Source organism: Tursiops truncatus, chromosome 2, assembly GCF_011762595.2.
Source record: "Tursiops truncatus isolate mTurTru1 chromosome 2, mTurTru1.mat.Y, whole genome shotgun sequence".
Classification (NCBI taxonomy): Eukaryota; Metazoa; Chordata; class Mammalia; order Artiodactyla; family Delphinidae; genus Tursiops; species Tursiops truncatus.
In genome coordinates, this window is record NC_047035.1 from 86,515,642 (window position 1) to 86,539,874 (window position 24,233).

Sequence of the window (24,233 nt, forward strand, 5' to 3'; positions counted from 1 at the left end):
ATCCCAATGCAATCAGCACCCCCAGGACGGAGCCATTAATTATCTGGGAGGTGGAATAAAAACTCAGGTCCTGACAGCCCCACAGCAGATATCGCCAGGCCCGCTCTACATCAGGTAACATTCAAAAGACTTTAGTTTGCTTCTGTGGTCGTGAGGTGACAAATCTATTTTCCATTTTTCATCCTTGTGGAAGAAGCTTCAGCCTTGGTTCTACTTGCTTCTCTGGACCTCAGTTTCCTCATCTGTAAGATGAGGACAATAATACATACTCCAAGAAATACTGTTGATACTTCCATCCGATTTTAGGGAGATGGCCTAGGTGATGTACTGCCAGGACAAGGCCACTGTGTTTTTCTTGAGGAGGGGATGGATTCGCACAGTCATTCATGTTCATATGGAACCCACCATCAAACTTGACCTGCATCAATACATCATCATCAAATGCTCACCCTAAGAGGATCACTCTGTCTAGAAAAGGATTTTTGGAAATCATAGTACTGACTGGTTCTTGGAAATAGGGACATCTGGCCATCTTTGCCCAGATCTACCTCTGGATACAATGAAGTAGGCCTCTGTCTGCTGCTCCCCAGAGGACATGCTGGATGTGTCTGAGTCAGGACCACAGCATTCTTGGTTGTTATGCCTCTCAAGTCAGCCATCCCCTCTCTGGAGCACGACTGAAACTAATTCAGTCTCGGTGGATGAAGCCTCTATTCTTCTTAAAAAACCTGAGAGAAGAAGATTCCATATGCTCTTCCAGACAGTGGTGCCCATTCCTGAAAGGGCTCATAGCTGGGGACCTTCACATTCAATCAACCATGAAAACCACCCAGTTTTAATACACTGAAACACAGCCACAAGAAACCAGAGTGGAAATGAGGAGGAGGAGGCAGGCACCCTGGAAGAGGCTTGGCATCAACCCGTGACAGCTCAGAAATGGAAATCTGGGCAGAAACTTGCCACTTAAGTGGCTTTAGTTCTTCATTTTGGCAGTAAACCTAACACACTCCCCGCAGTGTAGCCAAGAGGGGCCCACCTGAGGGTGAGGGCAAGTCATCACTGATGCTTCTTGTTCTGCTTCTCTGAGGTCAAGGGCAATGTGTCAAGATGGGGAGCGGGTTTATTTAGAGAGGAGCTTTGGTAGCTGGATTATGAAAGTAATGATCCTATTTTAAGAGCAAGGGAATGACACTATCATTTTATTTGTGTGGTTGACCTAACCTAGACCCTGCTGAAATCAATTTTCTCCGGGTCTATCTATACAAAACAGACATAAAGCCATTTGGTGAATTTACATTACGTTTTTCTATGATGATTTCAGTAGTCTCGTAGGTCTTTTGTCCTCTCTTGATCAGAACTGGCAGTGAGTCCCACTTTGTTCCTAAATAAATGCCACCTCTCCAGATGGAAGACCATGAATGATAACTGAAAGAGCACAGCACTGAGACTCCACAGCTCCAAGTTTGAGTCCCAGTATCATCCTTGCCTCTAACACTGGACATGTTAGTTAGTTCCTCAGAGCTCAGTGTTCTCAGCTTAAAAAGAAGACAAGAATGTCTTCGTTTTTTTAAAATAAATTTATTATTTTATTTATTTATTTTTGGCTGCATTGGGTCTTCGTTGCTGCGCGTGGGCTTTCTCTAGTGGCGGCGAGTGGGGGCCACTCTTCGTTGCGGCGCACGGGCTTCTCATTGCAGTGACTTCTCTTATTGTGGAGCATGGGCTCTAGGCACGCGGGCATCAGTAGTTGTAGCATGCGGGCTCAGCAGTTGTGGCTCATGGGCTCTAGAGCACAGGCTCAGTGGTTATGGCACATGGGCTTAGTTGCTCCGCGGCATGTGGGATCTTCCTGGACCAGGCCTCAAACCTGTGTCCCCTGCATTGGCAGGCGGATTCTTCTTTTTTTTTTTTAAACATCTTTATTGGAGTATAACTGCTTTACAATGTTGTGTTAGTTGCTGCTTTATAACAAAGTGAATCAGGTATATGTGTACATATATCCCCATATCCTCTCCCTTTTGCATCTCCCTCCCACTCTCCCTATCCCACCCCTCTAGGTGGTCACAAAGTACGGAGCTGATCTCCCTGTGCTATGCGGCTGCTACTCACTAGCTATCTATTTTACATTTGGTAGTGTATATATGTCAATGCTACTCTCTCACTTCGTCCCATCTTCCCTTTCCCCTTCCCCATGTCCTCAAGTCCATTCTCTATGTCTGCATCTTTATTCCTGTCCTACCCCTAGGTTCTTCAGAACCATTTTTTTTTTTTAGATTCCATATGTATGTGTTAGCATACGGTATTTGTTTTTCTGACTTACTTCACTCTGTACAACAGTCTCTAGGTCTATCCACCTCACTACAAATAAGTCAATTTTGTTTCTTTTTATGGCTGAGTAGTATTCCATTGTATACATGTGCCACATCTTTTATTTATTTTTTTACTCTTTTTGTTGATTCTTTTTCTTTTTAACATCTTTATTGGAGTATAATTGCTTTACAATTGTGTGTTAGTTTCTGCTTTATAACAAAGTGTATCAGCTATACATATACATATATCCCCATATCTCCTCCCTCTTGCATCTCCCTCCCACCCTCCCTATCCTACTCATCTAGGTGGTCACACAGTACGGAGCTGATCTCCCTGTGCTATGTGGCTGCTTCCCACTAGCTATCTATTTTACATTTGGTAGTGTATATATGTCCATGCCACTCTCTCACTTCATCTGAGCTTACCCTTCCCCCGCTCCGTGTCCTCAAGTCCATTCTCTACGTCTGCGTCTTTATTCCTGTCCTGCCCCTAGGTTCTTTATAACCCTTTTTTTTTTTTTAGATTCCATATATATGTATCAGCATTCGGTATTTGTTTTTCTGATTTACTTCACTCTGTATGACAGACTCTAGGTCCATCCACCTCACTACAAATAACTCAATTTTCTTTCTTTTTTATGGCCGAGTAATATTCCATTGTATATATGTGCCACATCTTCTTTATCCATTCATCTGTCAATGGACACTTAGGTTGCTTCCATGTCCTGGCTATTGTAAATAGTGCTGCAATGAACATTGTGGTACATGCCTCTTTTTGAATTATGGTTTTCTCAGGGTATATGCCCAGTAGTGGGATTTCTGGATCATATGGTAATTCTATTTTTAGTTTTTTAAGGAACCTCCATACTGATCTCCATAGTGGCTGTATCAATTTACATTCCTACCAACAGTGCAAGAGTGTTCCCTTTTCTCCACATCCTCTCCAGCATTTATTGTCTGTAGATTTTTTGATGATGACCATTCTGACCAGTGTGAGGTGATACCTCGTTGTAGTTTTGATTTCCATTTCTCTAATGATTAGTGATGTTGAGCATCCTTTCACGTGTTTGTTGGTAATCTGTATGTCTTCTTTGGAGAAATGTCTATTTAGGTCTTCTGGCAGGCGGATTCTTAACCACTGCGCTACCAAGGAAGCCCAAGAATGTCTTCTTGGCAGTGTTGTTGTAAAGATTAAATGAGATTGGGACTTCCCTGGTGGTCCAGTGGTTAAGACTCCATGCTTCCACTGCAGGGGGCACAGGTTTGATACCTGGTCGGGGAACCAAAATCCCATGTGCCGTGTGGCGTGGCCAAAAAAAAAAAAAAAAGGTTAAATGAGATAGTGTAAGTGGCTGGCATGTGGAGGCTCTCAATAAATGGCACCTTCATGATTCATGATAAGGCTGGGCTCATGTGGTGGGTCTGACCACTTCAAATCCTTGACAGGGCAGGAGGCCACAGTCTGGGCCTGCAGGAGACCCAAGGCAAACAACCAGTCCCAGGCTCCCTGGAAGGAACAAGATGGTGAGAGGTTGGAGAGGTGTCAGGGCCGGGGAGCAGACGCAACACTGGGCTGTCAGTGGTTTGCTCCATCCTCCTCATCCAGCAGCTGTAGGCTTGGTCTGCTAGGGGCTCCTGCCAGGAGTTGGGGGTCAGGGGAAAGGCAGAGAGCTCAGGACAGCTTGTGCAAGTTCAGAGTTTGGGTATTAGTGTAAGACAGCTAGCTACTGGAGCCCTCCGGCTGTCCCACCCAGAGTGGGTAGGATATCCTCTTCCTAGTCCCAGGGCCAGGCAAGGACCCTCTGGGCAGAAAGAAACCATCAGAAAGAACAGCAGCTTCTTAATCAGTCCAGGAGAACAGAGCCCATCCGAAGTGTTGGTCTGATCTCATTTAATTATCGAAACGATTCCTCTTCTTCTGTCCTCCCTAGGGCTGTGTGCCCCAGGTTCCCAGGGCCCCAGTAATTGCCTCTCTGTTAACAGAAATCATCAGTATTTATTACACCAAGCACTCCAGCTTATTTCGGCTCTCCTTGTAGCAACATTAAGGGGAGGGCTTGGTAGCCTATCACCAAAGTGACTCTACTTAATGACAAGAGTAAAGGCTCCCAAACTGTTCTCCTTCCTCAGGAGGGCCGAGGGAATCCTGAGCCAGAGCCTAATGAGATGAGCCGCGGGGTCTGCAGCAGGGCCCTGATGTGGCCCTGGGTGAGCAAGTAGTACAGGGCCCAGGAGCAAGTGGAATCCCAGCAAGATGACTGCTCCCACCTTCTCCCCAGAGGAAGTCCCCTGGGGGCTTCTGCTCCTTAGAGATACACAGCAACAGGAAGTGACCTTAGTTCATATATTCTTGCTCTGCCACTCAGGGCCTTGTACACTGTGGCCTCCTGGAACCTTCATCTTCTTCATCTTCTTGTCTGTAAATCAGGAAGAATAATATCCACCTCCCAGTGCTGGCAGGAGGATTAGAGAAGAAAATAGTGTGAAAGGATTCCAGTGGGCCTGCTAGGGAAGGTGTGCCACAAACCTCTCTTCCCTCTCTCCTTCTAGGAGTGGGTGCCGTGGGGATGAAATGATATGATATATGGGATTGGGCCTTGTGCAGTGCCTGGTGTGAAAGCCGGTTCCTTCCTGTAGCCTCTTCACCTCTGTGTCTGTTGGTGGACAGACTCGTCAAAAGACAGGCCTGAGCCAGGACCCCCGCAGTCCTAGGGTGCATGTGGATTTGGGCTGGACACCAAGCTGGCTGCCGCTGTAGCTTCCAGACCCCCATAGGCAACAGCAGAGAATCCCCACCCTGCTACACTCAGTTGTCATGCTCAGGTTCACTGTCAGCCCACCTCTACGTGCCATCAGGTGACAGCCCTGCCTAGGGACCCATCTCTGAAGAGGTGGGCACTCTGTGTGGCCACAAGGGGACTGGACAGATGTGGGGTTAAATACAGAGGTGACCTGGCATCTTCTGTTGACCATATCTATCTTTAGGCAGCTATGTCTTTTTTTTTTTCCCTTCTAACCAAAGGTCTCACATATTTACTACTAAACCAAAGCACTAGTGCAGAAACACGCAAAGAGAAAAATAATTTTCCCAATAAAACACACCCAGCTGGTCAGACGGTAGTGATGTTCTCAAAGTGATATGGTAAGATGAAAGTGACCTTGACACAGCATAAATGTGTGCCACTTCATATGCGAGGCTCCTTACAGACCCAGCGTGGTTCTTCTCCAATGTCTTCTCTTGGAGTTGTACCTCATTTTATTACCAGTTTTCATTCGAAAATGAAATGGGGAATGGGATGATTCTGCTTTTGTTTCTTGGCCAGGAATTGCTTGATCCTGAAAGTCTTGTGAGAAGACAAGACTTGTGAGCCTTGTGAGAAGACATGGAGCAAATCCAGCCGCACATAGGATGGCGGAGAAGAGAAGAAGGCAGCTGTTGTCTTTTCAGGTCCTGAAGTGACTCAGCAGTTCAGGGAGCACAGGTGCGGAGTATCTGCTGAGGACTTTAACACGGATGAGGAAAGCCAGGCTCAGAGAAGTTTCTGAAGGCCCCAGGAAGGAGGAGACCGGCCCTGGAGCCAAGGCCAGCTGACTCCAAAGCTCTTGTCAGTCAGTCCTCTGCAGCCCCCTGCTGATAGTATCTGAAGAATTTATGCAAGTTAAACTACATCGGTTGTACACAAGGCATTATTCAGGAAGCTTTGCTAATTCATTTGTAAATATCCGTATGTCTTCTTTTTTTTTTTTTTTGGTATAAAATGGCATGAATGTGTTTTCTGACAGTGCTGGCCCCCAAGAGCACAGGGGTTATCTTCAGTAGGCTGTGCTGGTAGATAGGGAACTGTGGAGCTGGGAGGGTGACCAGGTTTCTGAGTGCCAGAATGCTCTCAAAGTTCATATTTGAAGTTTCGGCATTAAATCCTATGCAACAAAAACATCACCATCTCCTCACCAAGCGGCCAAGGGAAACGCACCTCTGCCTCCACATCACTGGGTTCCTCGGTTTCCATTCTATTAATTTTTGGGGGAAACTTATGGTGCCCCTCACTTATTAGGAAGAAGAGGTCAGTGTTTGAGAATCAGTTTTACTTGTGATACTGGGGTCTCTCCAGTAGTGGAAAGAGAGAGGCAAAGATTTGGGGAAATTGAGGCAGAGACCAGAAGTGTCAGAGCAGCTGGGATGAGGAGCTGAAGCGCACGGACCCGGCCACAGAGAGACAGGAAGAGGCCACGGGTCTCCACTGCTTTCCACAGTCTCGAGTGGCTGCCCGAGCTCGTCTCTGAAATGCCAGACTCACGTGAGTAATCACAGAGGTTCCTCTCTGGGCAGAGCCTCCCTGGCTGGTTCCTGTCCCGCCCTCACACGCGCATAAGGGAATTAAACGTGACTCCACTGCAGTTCCACGCAGTGACTTAGGCCGCTGCAGTCAATAAAAACCCACTCTTGGAAAGAAACTAGATTACGGGTCAGGGAAGGGTGGGCAGTGCGCTGAGCAGCCTCTGATCATTCCCTGTGGGGGGCCTCCCCCATTCCTCTTCTCTTCACTTCCACCAAATTACCCACTGCTGCCAAAGTGGGGCCCCGGTTTCCAATTTGTTATTTAGATGGACTTTGCCTCGGACACTCTGACATCGATGTGGCGCCACAAGATTATGCAGCGTGGAATCCAGAGGAGTTTTCACAATGAGACATTTTCTCTGGCGTCTGTCACTAAAAAAGCCAATCACCCCAATATTGAAGGGGCGGGTGGCACAGGCGCGTGGTCCCTCCCTGCCTGTCACCCTCTAGAGCAGCGGTCCCCAACCTTTTTGGCACCAGTGACCAGTTTTGTGGAAGACAATTTTTCCATGGACGGGGGCGGGGGGAAGATGGTTCAGGCCATAATGCGAGCGATGGGGAGCGGCAGATGAAGCTCCGCTCGCTCGCCGCCGCTCACTTCCTGCTGTGCGGCCCTAACAGGCCACGGACCGGGGACCCCTGCCTAGAGGGGGCAAGGTCAGCGCAGTCTCCAGCCATGGGGGCGGGTCTTACCTTACACGGGTGAGGGTCCACTCCGTATGTCTCCAACGTCTGCGCTTTTCTTAAAAAGTTCAGCTCTGATGTTGCTGGTGTTTGGCCACTGGAATAAAGAAAATGGGATGATTTCAGGATTTCCTGCTCCCATAGGTTCCCCTGAGGTAAACTCAATTAGGAAGTGGTCAGGGTGTCTCACACTCCGATTTTTCCATAGAGTGTGCTCCCTGCTCCGTCCTAGGACCGACTTCAGAGACTCTTATCTAGGGTCAAAACCTTGGAAGTCTTCAGAGTGAGGCAGGCTACATAATGAATGACATGGGCTGAGTGTAATACAATAGGGAGTGGTGGGGACTAGGGCAAACTGGGAGTGCCACCCCGTCTAATGAGGGCAGCTGCTCCTCAGCTATAGTCTTGGATTGTAGTCACACCATCATTGCTAGGTGTGTGTTTTTTTTTTTTTTGCAGTATGTGGGCCTCTCACTGTTGTGGCCTCTCCCGTTGCGGAGCACAGGCTCCAGACGCAGAGGCTCAGCGGCCATGGCTCACGGGCCCAGCCGCTCCGCGGCATGTGGGATCTTCCCAGACCGGGGCACGAACCCGTGTCCCCTGCATCGGCAGGCGGACTCTCAACCACTGCGCCACCAGGGAAGCCCAGGTGTGATTTTGAAAGAGAATTCACAGATACCGAATTTTATGTGGCATTTCGGTTTTAAGTACTATGGGGGCAGAAAAAAAATACATCTGTAGGCTGGCTGCAGGCCATCTGATCTAGACTGAAACACAAAGAAGGGACCTGTATATCTTGCTGCCTAACCCTCTTCCTTTACCAAATGGGAACACAGGAATGGAGGGTAAAGAGATGCAACAGAAGACAGTGCTGAGCTCTCCAGACTCCACAATAGGTCTGTCTGCCCACAGGGTGATGACTGTGAAAAGGAAACAAGCAGAAAAAAGGAAGAAACCAGCGCTGGCACCAAGCCATCTGAGGAAGGGGCCTTCAGCATCACTCCCCTCCTGGCTGCCTCTTTAGCAGGGGCGTGGATGGGCTCCACACAGAACCAGTGCAGGATCACCACAGGCTCTCTCAGGGTCCAGTGCCCTGGGAAGCTGACCTCCTTCTACAGATGTGGGATTGGCTTCAGTGTGAGGAGGTGTGGGCAGTTTGTCAAGTCAGCAACTCTGACGGCTGGTGGGCAGGACTGAAACTTTCTAAGTTCATCATTTGCCTCAAGTAATACGGCAGGGCAGGAAGACAAGCCAGCCTGAGGGAGAAGCAGACCAGATTCCCTCTAGTGTCTTTCTGGAGACGCATCAATCAATCAGCACCTCAGCAGCTTCTGTGCTGCCCCGTATGAAATACACCATAAACTATAGTGCAGTCTGGGCCCTCAAGGAACGCATGTTAGAGTTGGAGAAAGGAAACACAGACACAGTTTTACATTATGAAGATGAGGCCGAGCCTGTGTAAGTAGTACCTGTGTAAGGAGGCATTTTGTAGAATGCAGATGTTTACACCCACCAGCGCACCTGAGACACAGGGAAGGTGTTTGGAAAATGCTGGCGCAGCAGGCAAAGGACTGGGCACCAGAGGCAGCTGAGCACCGCTACCCCTTCCAGGGAGCCTCCTTATTCCCTGTGTGGAGACTGGAGGGCTCTGTGGGCTGCATTCACCCTCAACCCTCTGGGACCCTCAAAGTGGGCATCATTTCCTGGGGGATCCCCTGACTTCTATGAGGTTTCTGGAGGACTGTCCCCACTGCTCTGACATCTCCTAAAACCCTCCTGGCAGGGGCTCCCGGCTGTCCCAGCACACCCTTGATCTCTCCTTTGAATGAGCCAGGAGCCCTCACAGATGTGTTTATTCTGACCTGTACCACAAGGGGCCACTATTCCCTAAGAGTGATGGGAGGAGCTGGGGCAGCACCTGCACAGGGAGAGGGGTGGGAGGCGGCTAGGATTCCACCTCTGGTAGGTATCTCCATTCCTCTGGAGGGTGGGGACCAGTCCAACCACACACAGTGGGCAGGAGGTCTGTTTATAAGGCTAAAGAGGCTTTGGGGACGTATTTGTTGGTAAAATCTTTGAGTGAAGGTGAAGATTTTTTGTTTCGGGGGGCATCAGGTGGGAACTAGTTTAAGGTTAATGTTATCATTAGAAATATCTTTTTCCCACCCCTTGGACATTGTCCTTCCCCAGAAAGGTAGTTACACAAACATTTGAAAAGATTTTTTTTTTTAAATTGCACTGTATTCATATGATAGCAGGTTTTATTTTACAATGCTGTATTGTATATAAATTTTTTCTTAGTTTATCAGTTTGGGGAATCTGTGCTCCAGTATGCCGTACAAAGTAGAGCTTAAACACCCTTTTGTTGCTTTTTAAAAAACCAACCTTTGTAGAAAACACTATTTCATATGGGTGAGAGGATGCATTGATGCTATTTTATGGGATGTGGCACATTCTGGGTGACCTAGGAGAATCTGAGGAGGACGAGCCTCCTGCTTCCAGCTGCTTCTCCCCTCCTTCCCTCAGTGCAGGGGTGTGGGGTTGAGGAAGCAGTGCTGAAGACACACCCTTGAAGGAGGTGCTCTCAAGGTGCCCACACCAGCTATGAATCAGGCCAGCCCTGTGTGGTCCCATCCACTGATCCAGGAGCCACCTGTCACTGTCACGGACCAAGGTCGGAGGCTTGCCCATTTTTCACATCCCCACTTAACCCCTCCTCTCTTCCCTCTTCTGCTGTTTACGTTTTCCTTTTCCTTTTCCCCAGTTCATGATTCTTCCCTCTGTCTCTTCATTTATCTTAGTGAAGCAAATACCTTTCAGAGGCCAGTCCTTCTCCATTTTCCTTACCTATATAGCTTCTCTCTTGCCTTTGAGCCTCAGCCTACACCACTGTTCTTGCAGAGGGAGCCTTGAGGTTGTACTGTCAGTGGATCACTGAAAATGGTACATCCCAGAGTCAGGGAGGCTGGGTCTGCAGGAGCAGAGGATGCAGTGCAGAGGCTGTGTGCTCAGGCTGTGAGGGAGACAGTGGCCTGGCCTGAACCGAGTGTCACGCACCTGAGTTCTGTTTTGTGAATCTCAGCAATCTTCCTTTCCAGCTTCTCTGAATGTTTAGGGAAAAACTGGAACTTGGAGCTGTAGCCTTCAGGGTGTTTTCCTGGGTCATAATCCCCAATCTCCGCTTGCAAAAGGAAAGTAGAGGAAAACAGTTGTGCAGATAGGTAAATCATCACTGGCAAAACAACAAGAGATGAACACAGAGAGCAAAAGCTAAAGTCTGCACCACAGTTGCAAAGAACAGTGGATCCCGAGCACAGCTGTGAGTCGGGCAGAGGGCATGTTCCTCAGGAGCAGGCCCACCTTTGTTCTCCCAGGTGTGCACACTGAGTTGATATCAAGGCCAAGTGGAGAAGGTAGAGCTGACCCTGCGTTCTGAGGTCACCACATGTAAATTTGCAATAAAAGAGCAGAAGCCTGCACCATGGCCCACAGGCTCCCAGAAGAGAGCCTGAGAACAATGCTCTTTGTGGCAGCACAGGAAACCGTGAGCTTGATCAGAAAGACAGAAGCTTTTGGGCCTGAGCCACCTCCAAAGACTAAATCTCGTTTTGAGGATGTTAGCAGGGACACAGCAAAATGATGAATGAGCCGTGACCCAAACTCAGAACTCAACTCTCAGTCCCCATCAAATCAAATCCAGTGAATACATTTGAATAAATATTCACTGAGGGCTGAACAGGTGCCAGGCCCCCTGGAGAGGGCTGCAGAGTGGGAAGACTGGCTATAAGCAGAAAGTGCCGCTGAGTTCAGGAGCACCAGGTCCTAAGGCTGACTTCTCCGTGCCCAGCAGGGGGTGGGGCTTTCTCGTCCTGCAGATTCACAGAGTCCATCCCCAAAGCTGCTGAGATCTCAGATCTGGGGTGGCCAGTGGGCCCACGCTACTCCCTACGATGTGTTCCTAGGTCAGAATCCAGGCTTCTCCACATGCAGCATTCCACAGGGAACACTGTGTGTGTGTCAGGAGGAAGGATGTTAAGAAGTTCAGCTGCTTTGTGGTTGTCTTTTCTCCTCCCCTAGTGAGAACCACAACCAGTGCAGGTGAGAAGTCTTGAGTGGGGAGTAAATATTAAGAGGAAAATGTGCCCTTTTTTCACAACTGAATATTGTTCTGTGGCACAGGTCTCCTCATCGTGCCTTCCAGACTACTTGGGAATTTCTGTCATTTAGCAAGAGACTAAAGGTTTCCCTGGGCTTAAAGTCTGAAGTGATCTTGAGCCATGGAGTCATTTATTATGATTTTACTTAGAAAGCTTCAAATGGGAAACATCAATGTTGGATATCAATAACTTCTTTAAATTAAAAAAAAAAAGAAAATTTCAATATGGTTGTCAGGGTAAAACTAGAGTTTAAAATTTCACTTAGATGGGACCAGGTTTTCCTTTAAAAAATGAAAGGAGTATCTTTGGGTACCTTAAAGTTGGCAAGTACCTTCTAGACTTCAGGCTTAGGAGGTTTTTAAAAACAGGAGTCTCAGAAGTCAAAGTTGCAATAGGCTGACTTTTACATTCTTAACGCAGCTGTGATATTTTTTTTTGCCGGAAGAACTTTAGTTTCTTGTTGGCAAGCATTTTTTTTAGGTTCTGTTCACAAAGTAGCTTCCTGGAGTTCACAGATTTCTGATTATGAATTCAGATTCTTTGATAGAAACTTCATGGTTTTAGTGCTATGGTCCAAAATAACCCAGTGACAGCTTCAGGCCAAAGGACTAAGAGAAGTCTACGAACTTAGAATACTCAGAAGTCCCCTGCATTTCACGAAAGGAGAAAGGATCACATACGAAGAGTACGTACCTTTCCCACTGTTTCGCAAAAACCGCCAGCCTGGGTATTGGCTGAGTACAACCCCAACTCTGCCTTCTTTGCATGTTAGAAAATGGGTTTGTTACTTGGAAACATTTTTAACTTAGAGCACTCTGAATGGAAAGGTCTCTGAAACAGATACCAGAATTCCAAGGTGCTTCACATCTTTGAGATTTGAATAAAAAGACAAGAAAAAGCTGATTTGGATTACTCTCCAGAGTCTCGATAACTTTATCGACCAAGGGTGCAAGGAAAGTCACCCCCCCCCCGAACAGAGTCTGAAGGGGCTGCCAGAAAGACTTGAGGTACAAACGATTTAAGGTTGCGTGGTCAGAGCTTCCTGGGTCTAGGGAGTCCAGGCAAAGTCTTTTAACTCGGGCTCTGTTTCAAGTTAGATACTGTTTATATCCAAGAAGTAGTCATCTGCAGTAACTGAAATAATGTAATCAGTACTTAGCATGAAAGGCAAATTTATCCTGTCAAAAGTCATTACCTTGAAGGATATAAGCTGCTAACAAGGCAGCATCTGATGTTTTACAGAGGAGGCGGCCGTGGTACAGATCCCTTTTGATCTGCAGGAAGACTAAATACCTGGAGAGAAAACAGAAAATGAACGATAAAGGATTTCTTTGATTGCTTTAAAGACATAAATATGTAATATAAGCCTATCAAAATCTCTGTCGGGACACTTTTACTACATTAAAACAAAAATCTCAAAACATACCACAGAACAAATAACAGTTTTCATTTCCCTGAAGGCTCTTTCAAGCACTTTGCCCTGAAATGATTTTGAAGTTCAATTCAAAACAACCTGTCAGTTTCCTTCTGTAGCTCAAAACAGAAATGGCGGGCTTCCCTGGTGGTGCAGCGGTTGACAGTCCGCCTGCCAATGCAGGGGACACGGGTTCGCGCCCCGTCCGGGAAGATCCCACGTGCCGCGGAGCGGCTGGGCCCGTGAGCCATGGCCGCTGAGCCTGCGCGTCCGGGGCCGGTGCTCCGCAACGGGAGAGGCCACAACAGTGAGAGGCCCGCGTAGCGCAAAAAAAAAAAAAACAAAAACAAAAATGGCACGTCCTGGTTAAAAGCATCGTCCCCCAGTGCTGGGAGTTGGAAGGAGCTGGCCCTGCTCAATTCAGTGCCGAGAAAGAAACCTGTGTCATAAGAGAGGGGCTGATGGGGCCTCTCTCCTTGCTGACGTTGCCTCTTAAGAAGCAGAGAGGTGGTGAAGGAACTAGCCCCAGCGAGGGTTCTGCCTCGGCTTGCCAAGTCAATCTGTCCATACGTGGAATGGCCCTCATTATGGGCAGAGGTCAACCAGACCTCTCAGAATTTGAATAAGGTGTAAGGAGAGGCACGGTGAAGGAAATGCAGAAACTTGTGGCTAATATTTCCTCAACCGTAGGAAGCTCTCACCTCAGGTGGAAGCAGGCTATCAAGAACAGCTAATAGTAGCTGATGTGTATTGAGCACTTACTGTTTCCCAGTCCAGGACTTACACACTTGACATCAGCATCTCACCTAATTTTCGCATACCACTTTGAGATATATATTGTTATTATCTCCCTTTTTTAAGATAAACTGAGGCTTAAGTGATCTTCTCATGGGCACATAACTGGTAAGTGGCAGAACCAGGATTCAAATTCAGGACTGAGGTTGGCTCTTCATCACTGTGTTATTCTACCCTCTTTGCACTATAACTGCTTTGTAGTTTCACAAGTAATTGGGTGGACTCTGTTGCCATGGAATGGAACTGTTGACGTTCCATTCTGAAAGGTCTTTACAAGGAGCGGGGTCTCTGATGTTCATAACCTCACAGGTGCCCTGAGAAGAGCAGAGGCCAGGGGTATCACACCCTTAAGTGAGTCACCTACCACAGTGGGTCCTTGGCAGGGGGCATCTGTGGTGGTTTAAAAATATGTCCACAGGGAATTCCCTGGAGGTCCAGTGGTTAGGACTCTGCACTTTCACTGCTGAGGTCGTGGGTTCAATCCCTGGCTGGGGAACTAAGATCCCACAAGCCGCGTGGCATGGTTAAAAAAAAAAAAGTTCACAAATTCCTTGATACTCCTCATTTCCAGAGGTAGAGCTTAATTCACTCCATTTGAGGGTGGGTTAGACTGAGTGGCTTGCTTCTAACAAGCAGACTACAGCAGGAGTGGTAGTTAGTGTCTGACATCTGAGACTAGGTCATAGTGTCCCTGCAGCTTCCTCCTTGCACTCTCCTTCTCTTGGATCACTCACTCTGCTCGAGGACACTTAAGCAGCCCTATAGAAAGGTCCATGGTGAGGAACTGAGGCGTTTTGCCAACAGCTAGCAAGGAACTGAAGCTTTCTGCCAACAACCGTGTGAGTACACCATCTTGGAAGTGAATCCTCCGGTCAAGGCTTCAGATGACCACAGGCCCAGCCAACCGCTTGGCTGCAACCCCAGGAGAGACCCTGAGCCAGAAGCACCCAGCTAAGCCGCTCCTGAATTCCTGACCCACAGACACTCAGAGATGAGAAATACTTTTCAGTGAAGTTTTGTGGCATTTTGTTAAACAGCCATAGATAACTACAGCATCCTCACAGGAGTAATGGGAATATGGTAAAATTCCCTTAAATTCCATCAGTTTGAACCAAAAAGACATTGGGCACTCCCTGGACAACTAGAGGTGTTTCTATTGCTTCTGTTTTCAGGCTGAAGAATAAAACAGAGGATTCCATGCCCACTTGATCATGTGAAAATGCTCAAAAGAAAGAGGACCAATGACAGCACAACTTCTGGGGTGAGGAGGGGCGCCATCACGTGACTCTGAGAGCTTGGGGCTTGGTGATTCAAGTCATTACATAGAAACGAAGGAGCAGTCAAACCTTCTTTTCTCCTAAAGCTTTGCTATTCAAAGTGTGGCCCACACGACAGGGGTATCAGCAGCATCTGGGAGCTTGTTGGAAATGGAGAATTAGGCCAATCTGAGACCTACTGAATCATTTTAACAAGATCCCCAGGTGATCTGTACATAGATTAAAATTTATGAAGCACTGTCCTAAGAAAATTCGCAAGCATCCTTCTAACCACATCAGGATGGACTGCCCTCCTCAAACCAAAGGGAAGGTGACTACTGTGGTCTGGAAGTTAACAAGAACTCCCCTTCTTATCCCAACCACTCCCACTCGGTCCCAAGGAAAACTGAAGGAAAAATACATCGTGCAATGAGTAGTCATTTTTTAAGTTGGATCTACCAGATCAAGCTTCTCTTCACTCTGCTTCCCACGAAGAAATGCCACAGGTGTGTGGAAGGAAGGGGGCAGCGCTTCTCTGCCTCTCACTGCTTCAACTCCCACCTTCCACCGGCTTTGGCAGGATGTAGCAGCAAGCCTTTGGCCTCTTACTTACAGATCACTCCCGGGGCCTGAGTTCATGCATCACTCCTCCCACACCTCTCTGCTTGTCTGTGTCCAAAATTCAGGGGCTGCACGTACGGGACTGAAGGAGATATTTCAAAGGCTCTGGATAGTGGTCCTCAATGGGGTGGTGAGGACAACACCCCCCACCCCGGGGAGGAGCATGTGAGAGTCAGTTATGGGTGCTGCTGGGTTTGAAAAGGCTCCTCTAGAGCTCCAAGGGGGACACGCTCCTCCTCACGGTGAGAACCACGATAGGTGCATGACAGGTGCCTCAGGTGAGCTGCAAAGGAAACAAGGCTTTTCCGCTGCTGGGCGGGGTTCCTTCAGACTTCAGAAGGTAGAACAGCTACAGGGAGGTCAAGGGTAAGGCTGTGGGAACACTGTCAAGCAATATGGTGCAGCAACTGGAGGGGGAGGGGATGGAGGGGCAAGTCAACATCCTAAAGAAACACACCACAGTCTGCAGAGGACGAGATGAGCTCAGGAAAGAATCAACTGACAGTTACACTAGGGGTCCCCCCTCCCTTTTCTCCCCCAGCAGCTTCCGTCAAGCTTTGTGTTTTGTTCGTTTAAGGAGGTAACCAATGACTCAGTGTTGTTGGTCACGGAAATACATCCCACATGACTCATAGCATCCTTAGGCCTATTCCCAAGAGGCCCTGGCATGTTCTCCCCTGCGGCGTAAGGGCCTAAGGAAGACTATCTTGTTGCCTGAGGCCTTGGCACCAGGGCCACTGAGTTGTCAGGCAAGGGATCAGCTGCTTATAATGAGCAGCTCATAATGAGCAGGCTGGTCGGGCTCCCCAGTCTCAGACCCTCATAGTAGGAGTTACAGAGCCTAACTCTCGCATTTTATAGCTGAGGAAACAGAACCCGCGTGGTGATTCAGTGAGCTATGGGTTAGGGAGAAAAGGGTCCTAAATGAAGTCAGGGGAACTCTTTGTCATCAGAGAGAAATTCTCACTGGAATGAAAAAGAAATCAGCTTTAGACCAGATTTAAGACAAAAAGCTTTCTCTTTAGGACACTTTTTTGGTTAAACTTTGCCTATCTCCTTCTGGCTTCAAAGAGGCTTTACCTCACCTCCATTTTTGTTTAAATGCCAGGTTGTCCTAAATTGATGGAGGACCATCCAAAGGCAGAGTGTGTGAGAGCCTAAAAGATGACCAAGGAGGGCTTCCCTGGTGGCGCAGTGGTTGAGAATCCACCCGCCAGTGCAGGGGACACGGGTTCGAGCCCTGGTCTGGGAACATCCCACATGCCGCGGAGCAACTAAGCCGGTGCACCACAACTACTGAGCCTGCGCTCTGGAGCCCATGTGCCACAACTACTGAAGCCCGTGCACGTAGAGCCCGTGCTCCGCAACAAGAGAAGCCACTGCAATGAGAAGCCCGTGCACTACAATGAAGAGTAGCCCCCGCTCGCCGTAACTAGAGAAAGTCCGCATGTGGCAACAGAGACCCAACGCAGCCAAAAAAGAAAAAAAAGAGAGAGATTCTTCAGGGTTTAAAAAAAAAAAAAAAGATGACCAAGAAAAACCTATGTATTTCTGGAACATGTACATCCAAGGAACTGGCTTTGGCATTCTGATTTCTGATGTCAGAGGATGGGGATGAATCCAGAGATGTTTCCACAATTAAAGGTTCTGAACTCTGGAAAGCACTGGCAGCTCCTGAAGAGTTTCTTCCAAAAGATCCTTTAGCCCTGTCTTCCCTTCATTAGATTCTTCGCCCCTGGTTTCCTCTATTTTCTGCCATCCCTTTTCTAACTATGATCCTGTTTAGTATGTCTTCCTCCCCCAAACTAGACTGCGGGCTCCTTGGAGTTAGAGATTATGTTTTGTCACTTTTAATATTCTTCTAGAAAGCCTATACATCCTGTGCCCATTCACCCTCCCTCCCACCCACCCATCCACTCATTCATTCATCCATCCATCCATTTATCCATCCAACCACCAACCCATCCATCCATCCATCCATCCATTCAACCATCCCTCTATCCATCCATCCAACCTCCCATCCATCTATCCATCTAGTTCTGAGCACACACATGTGCCAGGTACAGCCACAGGTGCTGGGAATACAGCAGAGAACAAAGCAGAGTCCCTGCTCTTATGGAGCTTACATTCCAGGGGAGAGAGACAATACAGCAGTGATTTACTGAGTACATGCTGTGTGCCACACACGGTACTGTTTTAACACGCACTCTTTCAGCAATTCTATGAGGTGACTACTGTTTTTATCCCTGTCTCATACATGAGGAAAGGGAGTGATCAGAGATATTGTTGCCTGCCTTGTCACACATCTAGTTAAAGAACCACCTGGGATTTGAACTCAGATCTTTTTGATTCCTTCTCCCAGGATTGGCACACTAAACCTGCCACCAGAGTCCCCAGTGAGATAAAATAACATTTTATTGGAACAGAGCCAGGCTCATTCATGTATGTACTGTCTGTGGCTGCTTTCGCATTACAATGGTAGAACAGATTAGTTGCGACGGAGACCATATGGCCCACAAAGCCTAAAATACTTACTATCTGGTCTTTTACAGAAAAAGTTTGCCAACGCATCTTAGCCTAAGCTAGGCTCAAGTGATGTTCACTGATGGAATACATTACCTATAAACTCTATTAACTTTTTTTAAAAAAATAAATGACCTGAAAAGTCTATTAACATTTTTTGAGCACCTGCTCAAACATGTGTCAGGCAGTTTGCTTCCTTGGAAGGCGGGGCCCCATGTGCACTCAGTTTCCTTCTATTACTTGATCTTTCAATGAGTTCGAACGCCTGCAGCCCTTGTTAAAAGCTAAATCTGGTGCCTATCTGGTGCCTAATCCCCATCTTCTCTGCCTTGTCTCTAGCTCAGACAAGAAAATCTATTTATTTATTTAAAAAATGACAAAAGAGATTAATCAGGATTTGGCAACTAAATTTATCATCTGGGAAGAGTCCAAGAGATAAATTGAAGCACAGTTCTTCTTCATCCCCTCCTCTAAGCCTGGCTTTATGGGAGTAGCTGAGACGGCAGCGAAATCTAGGACTGATATTGCCAGGGAAAAAACCACACTGACAGCTAAATTAGTTTGGCAGGAAGGTGGGGTGGAGAGCTCTAAGCCAGTAATGCATTATGGGTATTGAATGAGGCCGGGGCAGGTACCCACTCTTTTAAGAGCAGCAGGGATGTGAATGAGGATAAAGACGCAGCGAAGACCAGGGCCTCCACAGAACGCCTCAGGGAGGGGGAGGCACAAAGACTCCAAATCAGGCCCAGGCACCTTGAGGTCCGCACACCTGACAACGCTTGGAAAATGCCCTCTAGGGAAGGAAGGCTGGTGAGGCAGAGAGCAAGGGGAAAATAGTCGAGGATGATGGGCACAGCTGCATGCGGAAGGGGCAGGAGCTCACATGCTTGCCAGTGTCTTTGAAGTTTGCTGACTTGGAGAGAGGCCTGGCCATGGCTTTCCCAGTCCTCACAAGTTAGCTGCTTAAGTGTTAGGACTCTAGCTAGGACAGAAAAGGAGTGGGGATTATCACATAAACAAGGGAGAAAAGCCAGAACCAACTGTACTTGTGCCCCATGCAGAGCACCTGAGGTCCACGGATCATGTAATCGACCTGGCAGTAAACAGTGAGCCTTTGCTCAGTGCCAGGCGCCCTGGGGGTGTATTAAGAAGTACAAGACCCCGTGTAGTGGTTAATCCTCCCAACAAAGCTGGGAGGTACTATTACTATCCTCATTTTATAAATAAGGGATCTGAAGGTCAGAGAAGTTAACTATTTTATGTCCAAGGCCACACAGCCAAGAAGTAGCAGAAACAGGATCTGAGCCTCCTGGTCTATGCTGCTCCTTGGGTAGGAGGGTCTGTACATTAGTATCATGTAGTGACATTTGTTTTAGAAAATTGTATTGTTAAGACCTCCTCCTGGGACTTCCCTGGCAGTCCAGTGGTTTAGACTTTGCCTTGCAATGCAGGGGGTGTGGTTTGATCCCTGGTCAGGGAGCTAAGATCCCACATGCCTCACAGCTAAAAAACCAACACATAAAACAGAAGCAATACTGTAACAAATGTAATAAAGACTTTAAAAATGGTCCACACATTAAAAAGAAATCTTAAAAAAGAAAAAGACCTCCTCCTAAGGGCCAAGAGAACTATATATTTTTGTCCTTTAATCAAATCAGAAAGCCGTGTGTCTGTCGTGCTGTCACTGGCAGCCCTCTGAGTTGGTCTCATCCTTGCTGTTGGTCCAGTGACGTGCAGAAAAGGTGATCCTGATGCGAGGCGTTAGGAGGCGAGGTGCTAGGCTCTCAACAAAGATGTGTTAAATGTGCCCTGACATGTGGACAGGCGCGGACTCCTAGGTCTGCCCTGGCACCATCACCTCTTTCAGGAGAGAAAGGTGGGGAGGGAGGGAGGAAAGGAGGGGGGGAGGGGGAGGGAAGCGGGGAAGGAGGGGCAGGTACAGAACTGTGGCAAGCGCTCTGGAAGTCGTGAGCAGGGCAGGCTAGTGCTTTACCAAAACTCCTCTCTGTTTAAGTTGTTAAACACAGTGGTTCTACCCTCACTCTCCTGCCTAAAGCTACAGGATTGCTCATTAATATGGATGAGCTCGGTTTTCACAGGCAAAGTAGGGGCCACATCCACTTCCACATGGACGAGCAGAGCCTGCAGTTTCCATGTGCCCAGTAAGGAGCACGAGACTGGGTTGTAACTACACACTTCACTGTCCTCAGTGCTTTAAAGTGGGTGGTGGGTGCGCTCAGAGCATCTGGAGGAAACAACCTTCCTGATCCTTTTGATTCCTTCGCAAGATTCCCCTCAACCTCCACTGGGGCTCATGTGGAGTTCAGCATCTAGAAATAGGTCTCAAGGCCTTAGAGGACAAGCAGTCTCTACACTGGCAATGGCCTCGTCCCAATCTTTGCTGTCTGTAAGGCTTTAGGGAGGCGGGGGCAGAGCTGGCAGCGCTGTCTCTTCCACGGCTCTAGGATTCCCTGGCATCATCTCTTCACCTAGGGCTCCACCCTTTACAAGGTAACATCAGGTTTTGCTAATGTCCAAATTACATCTTTCTAATATAAAAATTAAGGATCCCAGTTCAGAGAGTTCTAAATCTCTGAGGTCAGACTTTTAGAGTGAATTTGGCTTAGATACACAAAACCCTTGGGGGAGCTTTGAAGCTCCAATTCATTGACCCTCTTGTAGGATGGTGTGGGCACAGAGGTTCTTTCTCATCCCCAAGGGGTGCTGGATGAGACAGGATTCATTCCCTGTAGCTGCCTGCCACAGAACACGATCCCCACAAGGAAGAGTTTATCACGGGCCTGATCCACAAGCACATGGGAGGTCACCCACTTGGATTTAAAATCTTCAGTGTTTCCCAGCTCATTTTTCAGCGTCCTGCTTTACCATTTCCCAAGTACATTAGGCCGCTGGAGTCTATTTCAAGCCCCCACATAAGCAGCAACACGGCCGTCTCCAAAAACATCCATGGTGGCCACATCATTGGTAAAAGAACAAATGCTTTTGATTAATTCATTACTCCAGACCCCTTTGCAGATGACCAGTTTAAGACGAAGTATTCTTGAAGGAAAGAAGCTCACTCCGTTGCAATTCTGCTGAGGGGATGAGCAAAGAGAGCATGTGGAAATGAAATATAGAAGTAAGGCTATATTTAGGAAGAATTCCTTGCCTATCAGAGCTGGGAGCTTCCAAAGTAGAGGATCTAGGAAGCTACAGTCCCTCTTTCCTATCCTCTCCAACAAGTCTTAGAGGCTGAGGGACATGGGCTCAGCCTTACCTGGTTATTTCTTCTTTCAGGGCAGCAGGGTCTGCAGGGTAAAACTTCACGCGGAAACACATGGTGAATGGAGGCTGGGCTGCAGAGAAAAAGAGGTGCCCATCGGGAAGACCTTCCCAGGAAGATGACTGGGCTCCCCGCCCCACTGGGATGCACAGGTCTCTGAACCATCTGAAGAAAATCTTCACATGTTTAGGGCCAACTTACACTTAGAACAGTGGAAAATTCCCAAGACTCACTGCAAGTGGGAGGTTTCCTCCCACCCTCCCCAGGGGTGAGGCTTCCGTCTTTTCATGGACAATACTTACATCTCAACTGCTTCCCCACAGACTTTGTAAACTCCAACCAATGCTGAAACAGAGAACACAGAACAAGAAAGCCCTAATGAGAAGCAGTGTCAAATATAACTTGTTTTATTCAATTTAAAAAACTAGACAGATTGTAGCCCAGGGTGAAAGCAGCTCAGAAGCTTGTGATATGTAGGCTTGGAGAGTACAGAATGATATGATTTTCTGAAATAAGCTCCCCATGGAACCAGCTGTGAAGGGGGGAAGAGATCCAGCTTCAGATGCCATTTCTGGGCTTCCCTGGCAATGCCGCCTTCCAACGTAGGGCGCCAGAGTTCCAAGCCATGTTTCTGGCAGGCCCGTAGGCACAAATGAATGCACATATGTGTGATGGGGACAGAGCCCCACCTGGCTTTTTAGTAGGGAAACACTCCCTTTAATGGGTTGTGTTTGTGTTATGCAGTGGGGACAGGATGACACACAGAGGCTATTGGTAGCAGCTCTAGAAAGCACTGGCAGGTGGAATTTCATAAATGTGGAGAAGGCAGGGATGGCTGGTGTATATTTGATCTTTGTTTGAGCAGCGCATTGCCAACCCTTGTGTTAGGGAACACATCCTCAGGATTCCTTGGCATCCGGGGATGTTTAAAATCTAAGTCTCATAAGATAACTAACCGCAATCAATGTGTAGTATCCTGTTTCCCCTGGATTTTCACAGAGGCAGGACATGGTAGCAATGCATTTTTTCCCATGGTACTTACGTTTGGGAAAGGAAGCAACGAGAACGTTCTATGTCAGTTTCCCACCTCTACATGGATGCCTTATAAAATGCACTATTGATGTTTGTTGCTTTTATGATAATCAGGAACCTTGCTAATTTGCAGAGAGCTAGAACTGCTGATATTTGGGGTCTGATTATCTGGAAGTAGCTGAAAACCACTGCTCTGTGAGGGCAGAAAAGTCTCTCTTGTTTACCACTGTATCGCTGGTGCCCAGCTCAGTGTTCAATGTGCAGCTGTAGAACAGGAGAAGGAACCAGGTCCACACCTCCCTCTTTTCTGACTACTTCTATTTAGTAAAACGTCTGGGAGAGTCCTCCCTCGGGCAGGAAAGCAGGCAGGGCCACGCAGACGCATCCTGGCCTCCCTCGATGCCCAGCTCTCACCTTCTGGGCTGGGCCGTGGGTCACACAGTTAATGGACCCACCGAGAGCCAGTTCTCCCGTTAGCTCCACATGGATAATCTGGGCTGACATCCTGCTCTCTTGCTTCCTCTGATCTGAGTTCCCACGAGGCTGGCAACTCATTAGAGCCACTCAGTGTGGTTAAGAGGTCCTTCTCACATTACACGGCCCACCGCGGCTTGGCTTCACAGGGGAGCAAAGGCAGGAGATGAAACTGCATGGAAACAACTGGGGTTCCAGACCAGGCCTGTGAAGGCGGAGGAGGCCTGTCTGTGCGGAGCACACCAGAATTGTGGACAGTGAGAAGAACACAGCAAGTGTCGGGGACTCAGAAAACTAAATGCCCTGAGGCGCTGGACCCATAGATTAAAATAAATAAATGAAGATAGATAGAAGCTAAGTGCAATGATAGATCCATTATCAGCAGAAGGCAGAGAGGCTGAATGACAAAAGGCTATTCTCCTTGGCAATAGCTGGAGAGAAGACTTTAGTTTGTACTGGAGTGCGAGCTCCAGAAAGGAGTGAGGCTGGAGGAGACCACGAGCAGGTGGAAAGAAGGTAGAAAGCTTGTCCAAGAGAGGGTCTGGTAGAGAAATCTTGACAGGATCCCCCAAATATGGTGATGGCCAGAGTTACCTTCTGCAGCTGTCTGCCTATATCTGGGTCCCAGAATCACTAGCAAATTGATAACATTGGGTTGGAGAGGAGGGGTCAGGAGAAGAGTAAAAAGAAGGTTCAGAGAGCGGAGCTTCCTCCTGCGTTTGGGTGAAGGAGCCAAGGTGGTATAATCTTCAGACTCTGGGGGCTTGAAGGAGAGGGTGAGAATAGTCTGAGACCAGGGCCTGAGCCAGGAACAGGGGAGGGGGAGTGAGGGCAGCTCCTCCAGGAGGGACCAGAGAAATCCCAGACCCCATGGAGCCCCCTGCAGAGCAAGGGATGATGGGATGGATGTGAGCGCTGGGCTCTGCCACCCTGGTGCTCAGGGGAAGAGGTCTGGGGTGGGGCAGGGCAGGGAGCTCATCTCCTCCATCTCTATCGTGATCAGTAGATCTAGGACAATTCTTTACAGGTCCATTTCCCCACAGCTCTCAAGGACCCTCTCAAGCCTCCCTGCTCTCCTTAAACCCTCAATAAAAGCACAGAATCGTGTCACTTTAGAGGCTATAGGGTATGAATTCAGCATGGAACCCCCAGAAACCACACAGGCTCTGGCATCAGGCAGGTCTGAGCAGGAGACAGGCTTTGCCACTTGCCTTGGGCAAGTTCCATAACCTGTCCGAGACCGTCCACTCATCTGGAGAATGGATGGTATAACTGCGGATACTCATCTCGTTCGTGGTAAGGATCGAATAACACATGTGAAGCTCTTAGCTTCGTGCCTGATGCAC

At 48.0% G+C, this 24,233-nt stretch overlaps 1 protein-coding gene across 2 annotated transcripts in view; it reads right to left on the bottom strand.

Annotated features, from left to right (window-relative positions):
- The window catches only part of FRMD5 (FERM domain containing 5), a 338,961-nt gene that overhangs the window by 18,530 nt on the left and 296,198 nt on the right, over window positions 1-24,233 (bottom strand). For both annotated transcript variants that reach the window (XM_073800881.1, XM_073800880.1), the window contains exons 3-7: window positions 21,684-21,726; window positions 21,376-21,454; window positions 12,685-12,782; window positions 10,390-10,513; window positions 7,342-7,429 (exon numbers count right to left, since the gene is read on the bottom strand). In XM_073800881.1, the coding sequence (XP_073656982.1) occupies window positions 7,342-7,429; window positions 10,390-10,513; window positions 12,685-12,782; window positions 21,376-21,454; window positions 21,684-21,726 (432 nt within the window). The remainder of the gene's footprint in view (window positions 1-7,341; window positions 7,430-10,389; window positions 10,514-12,684; window positions 12,783-21,375; window positions 21,455-21,683; window positions 21,727-24,233) is intronic.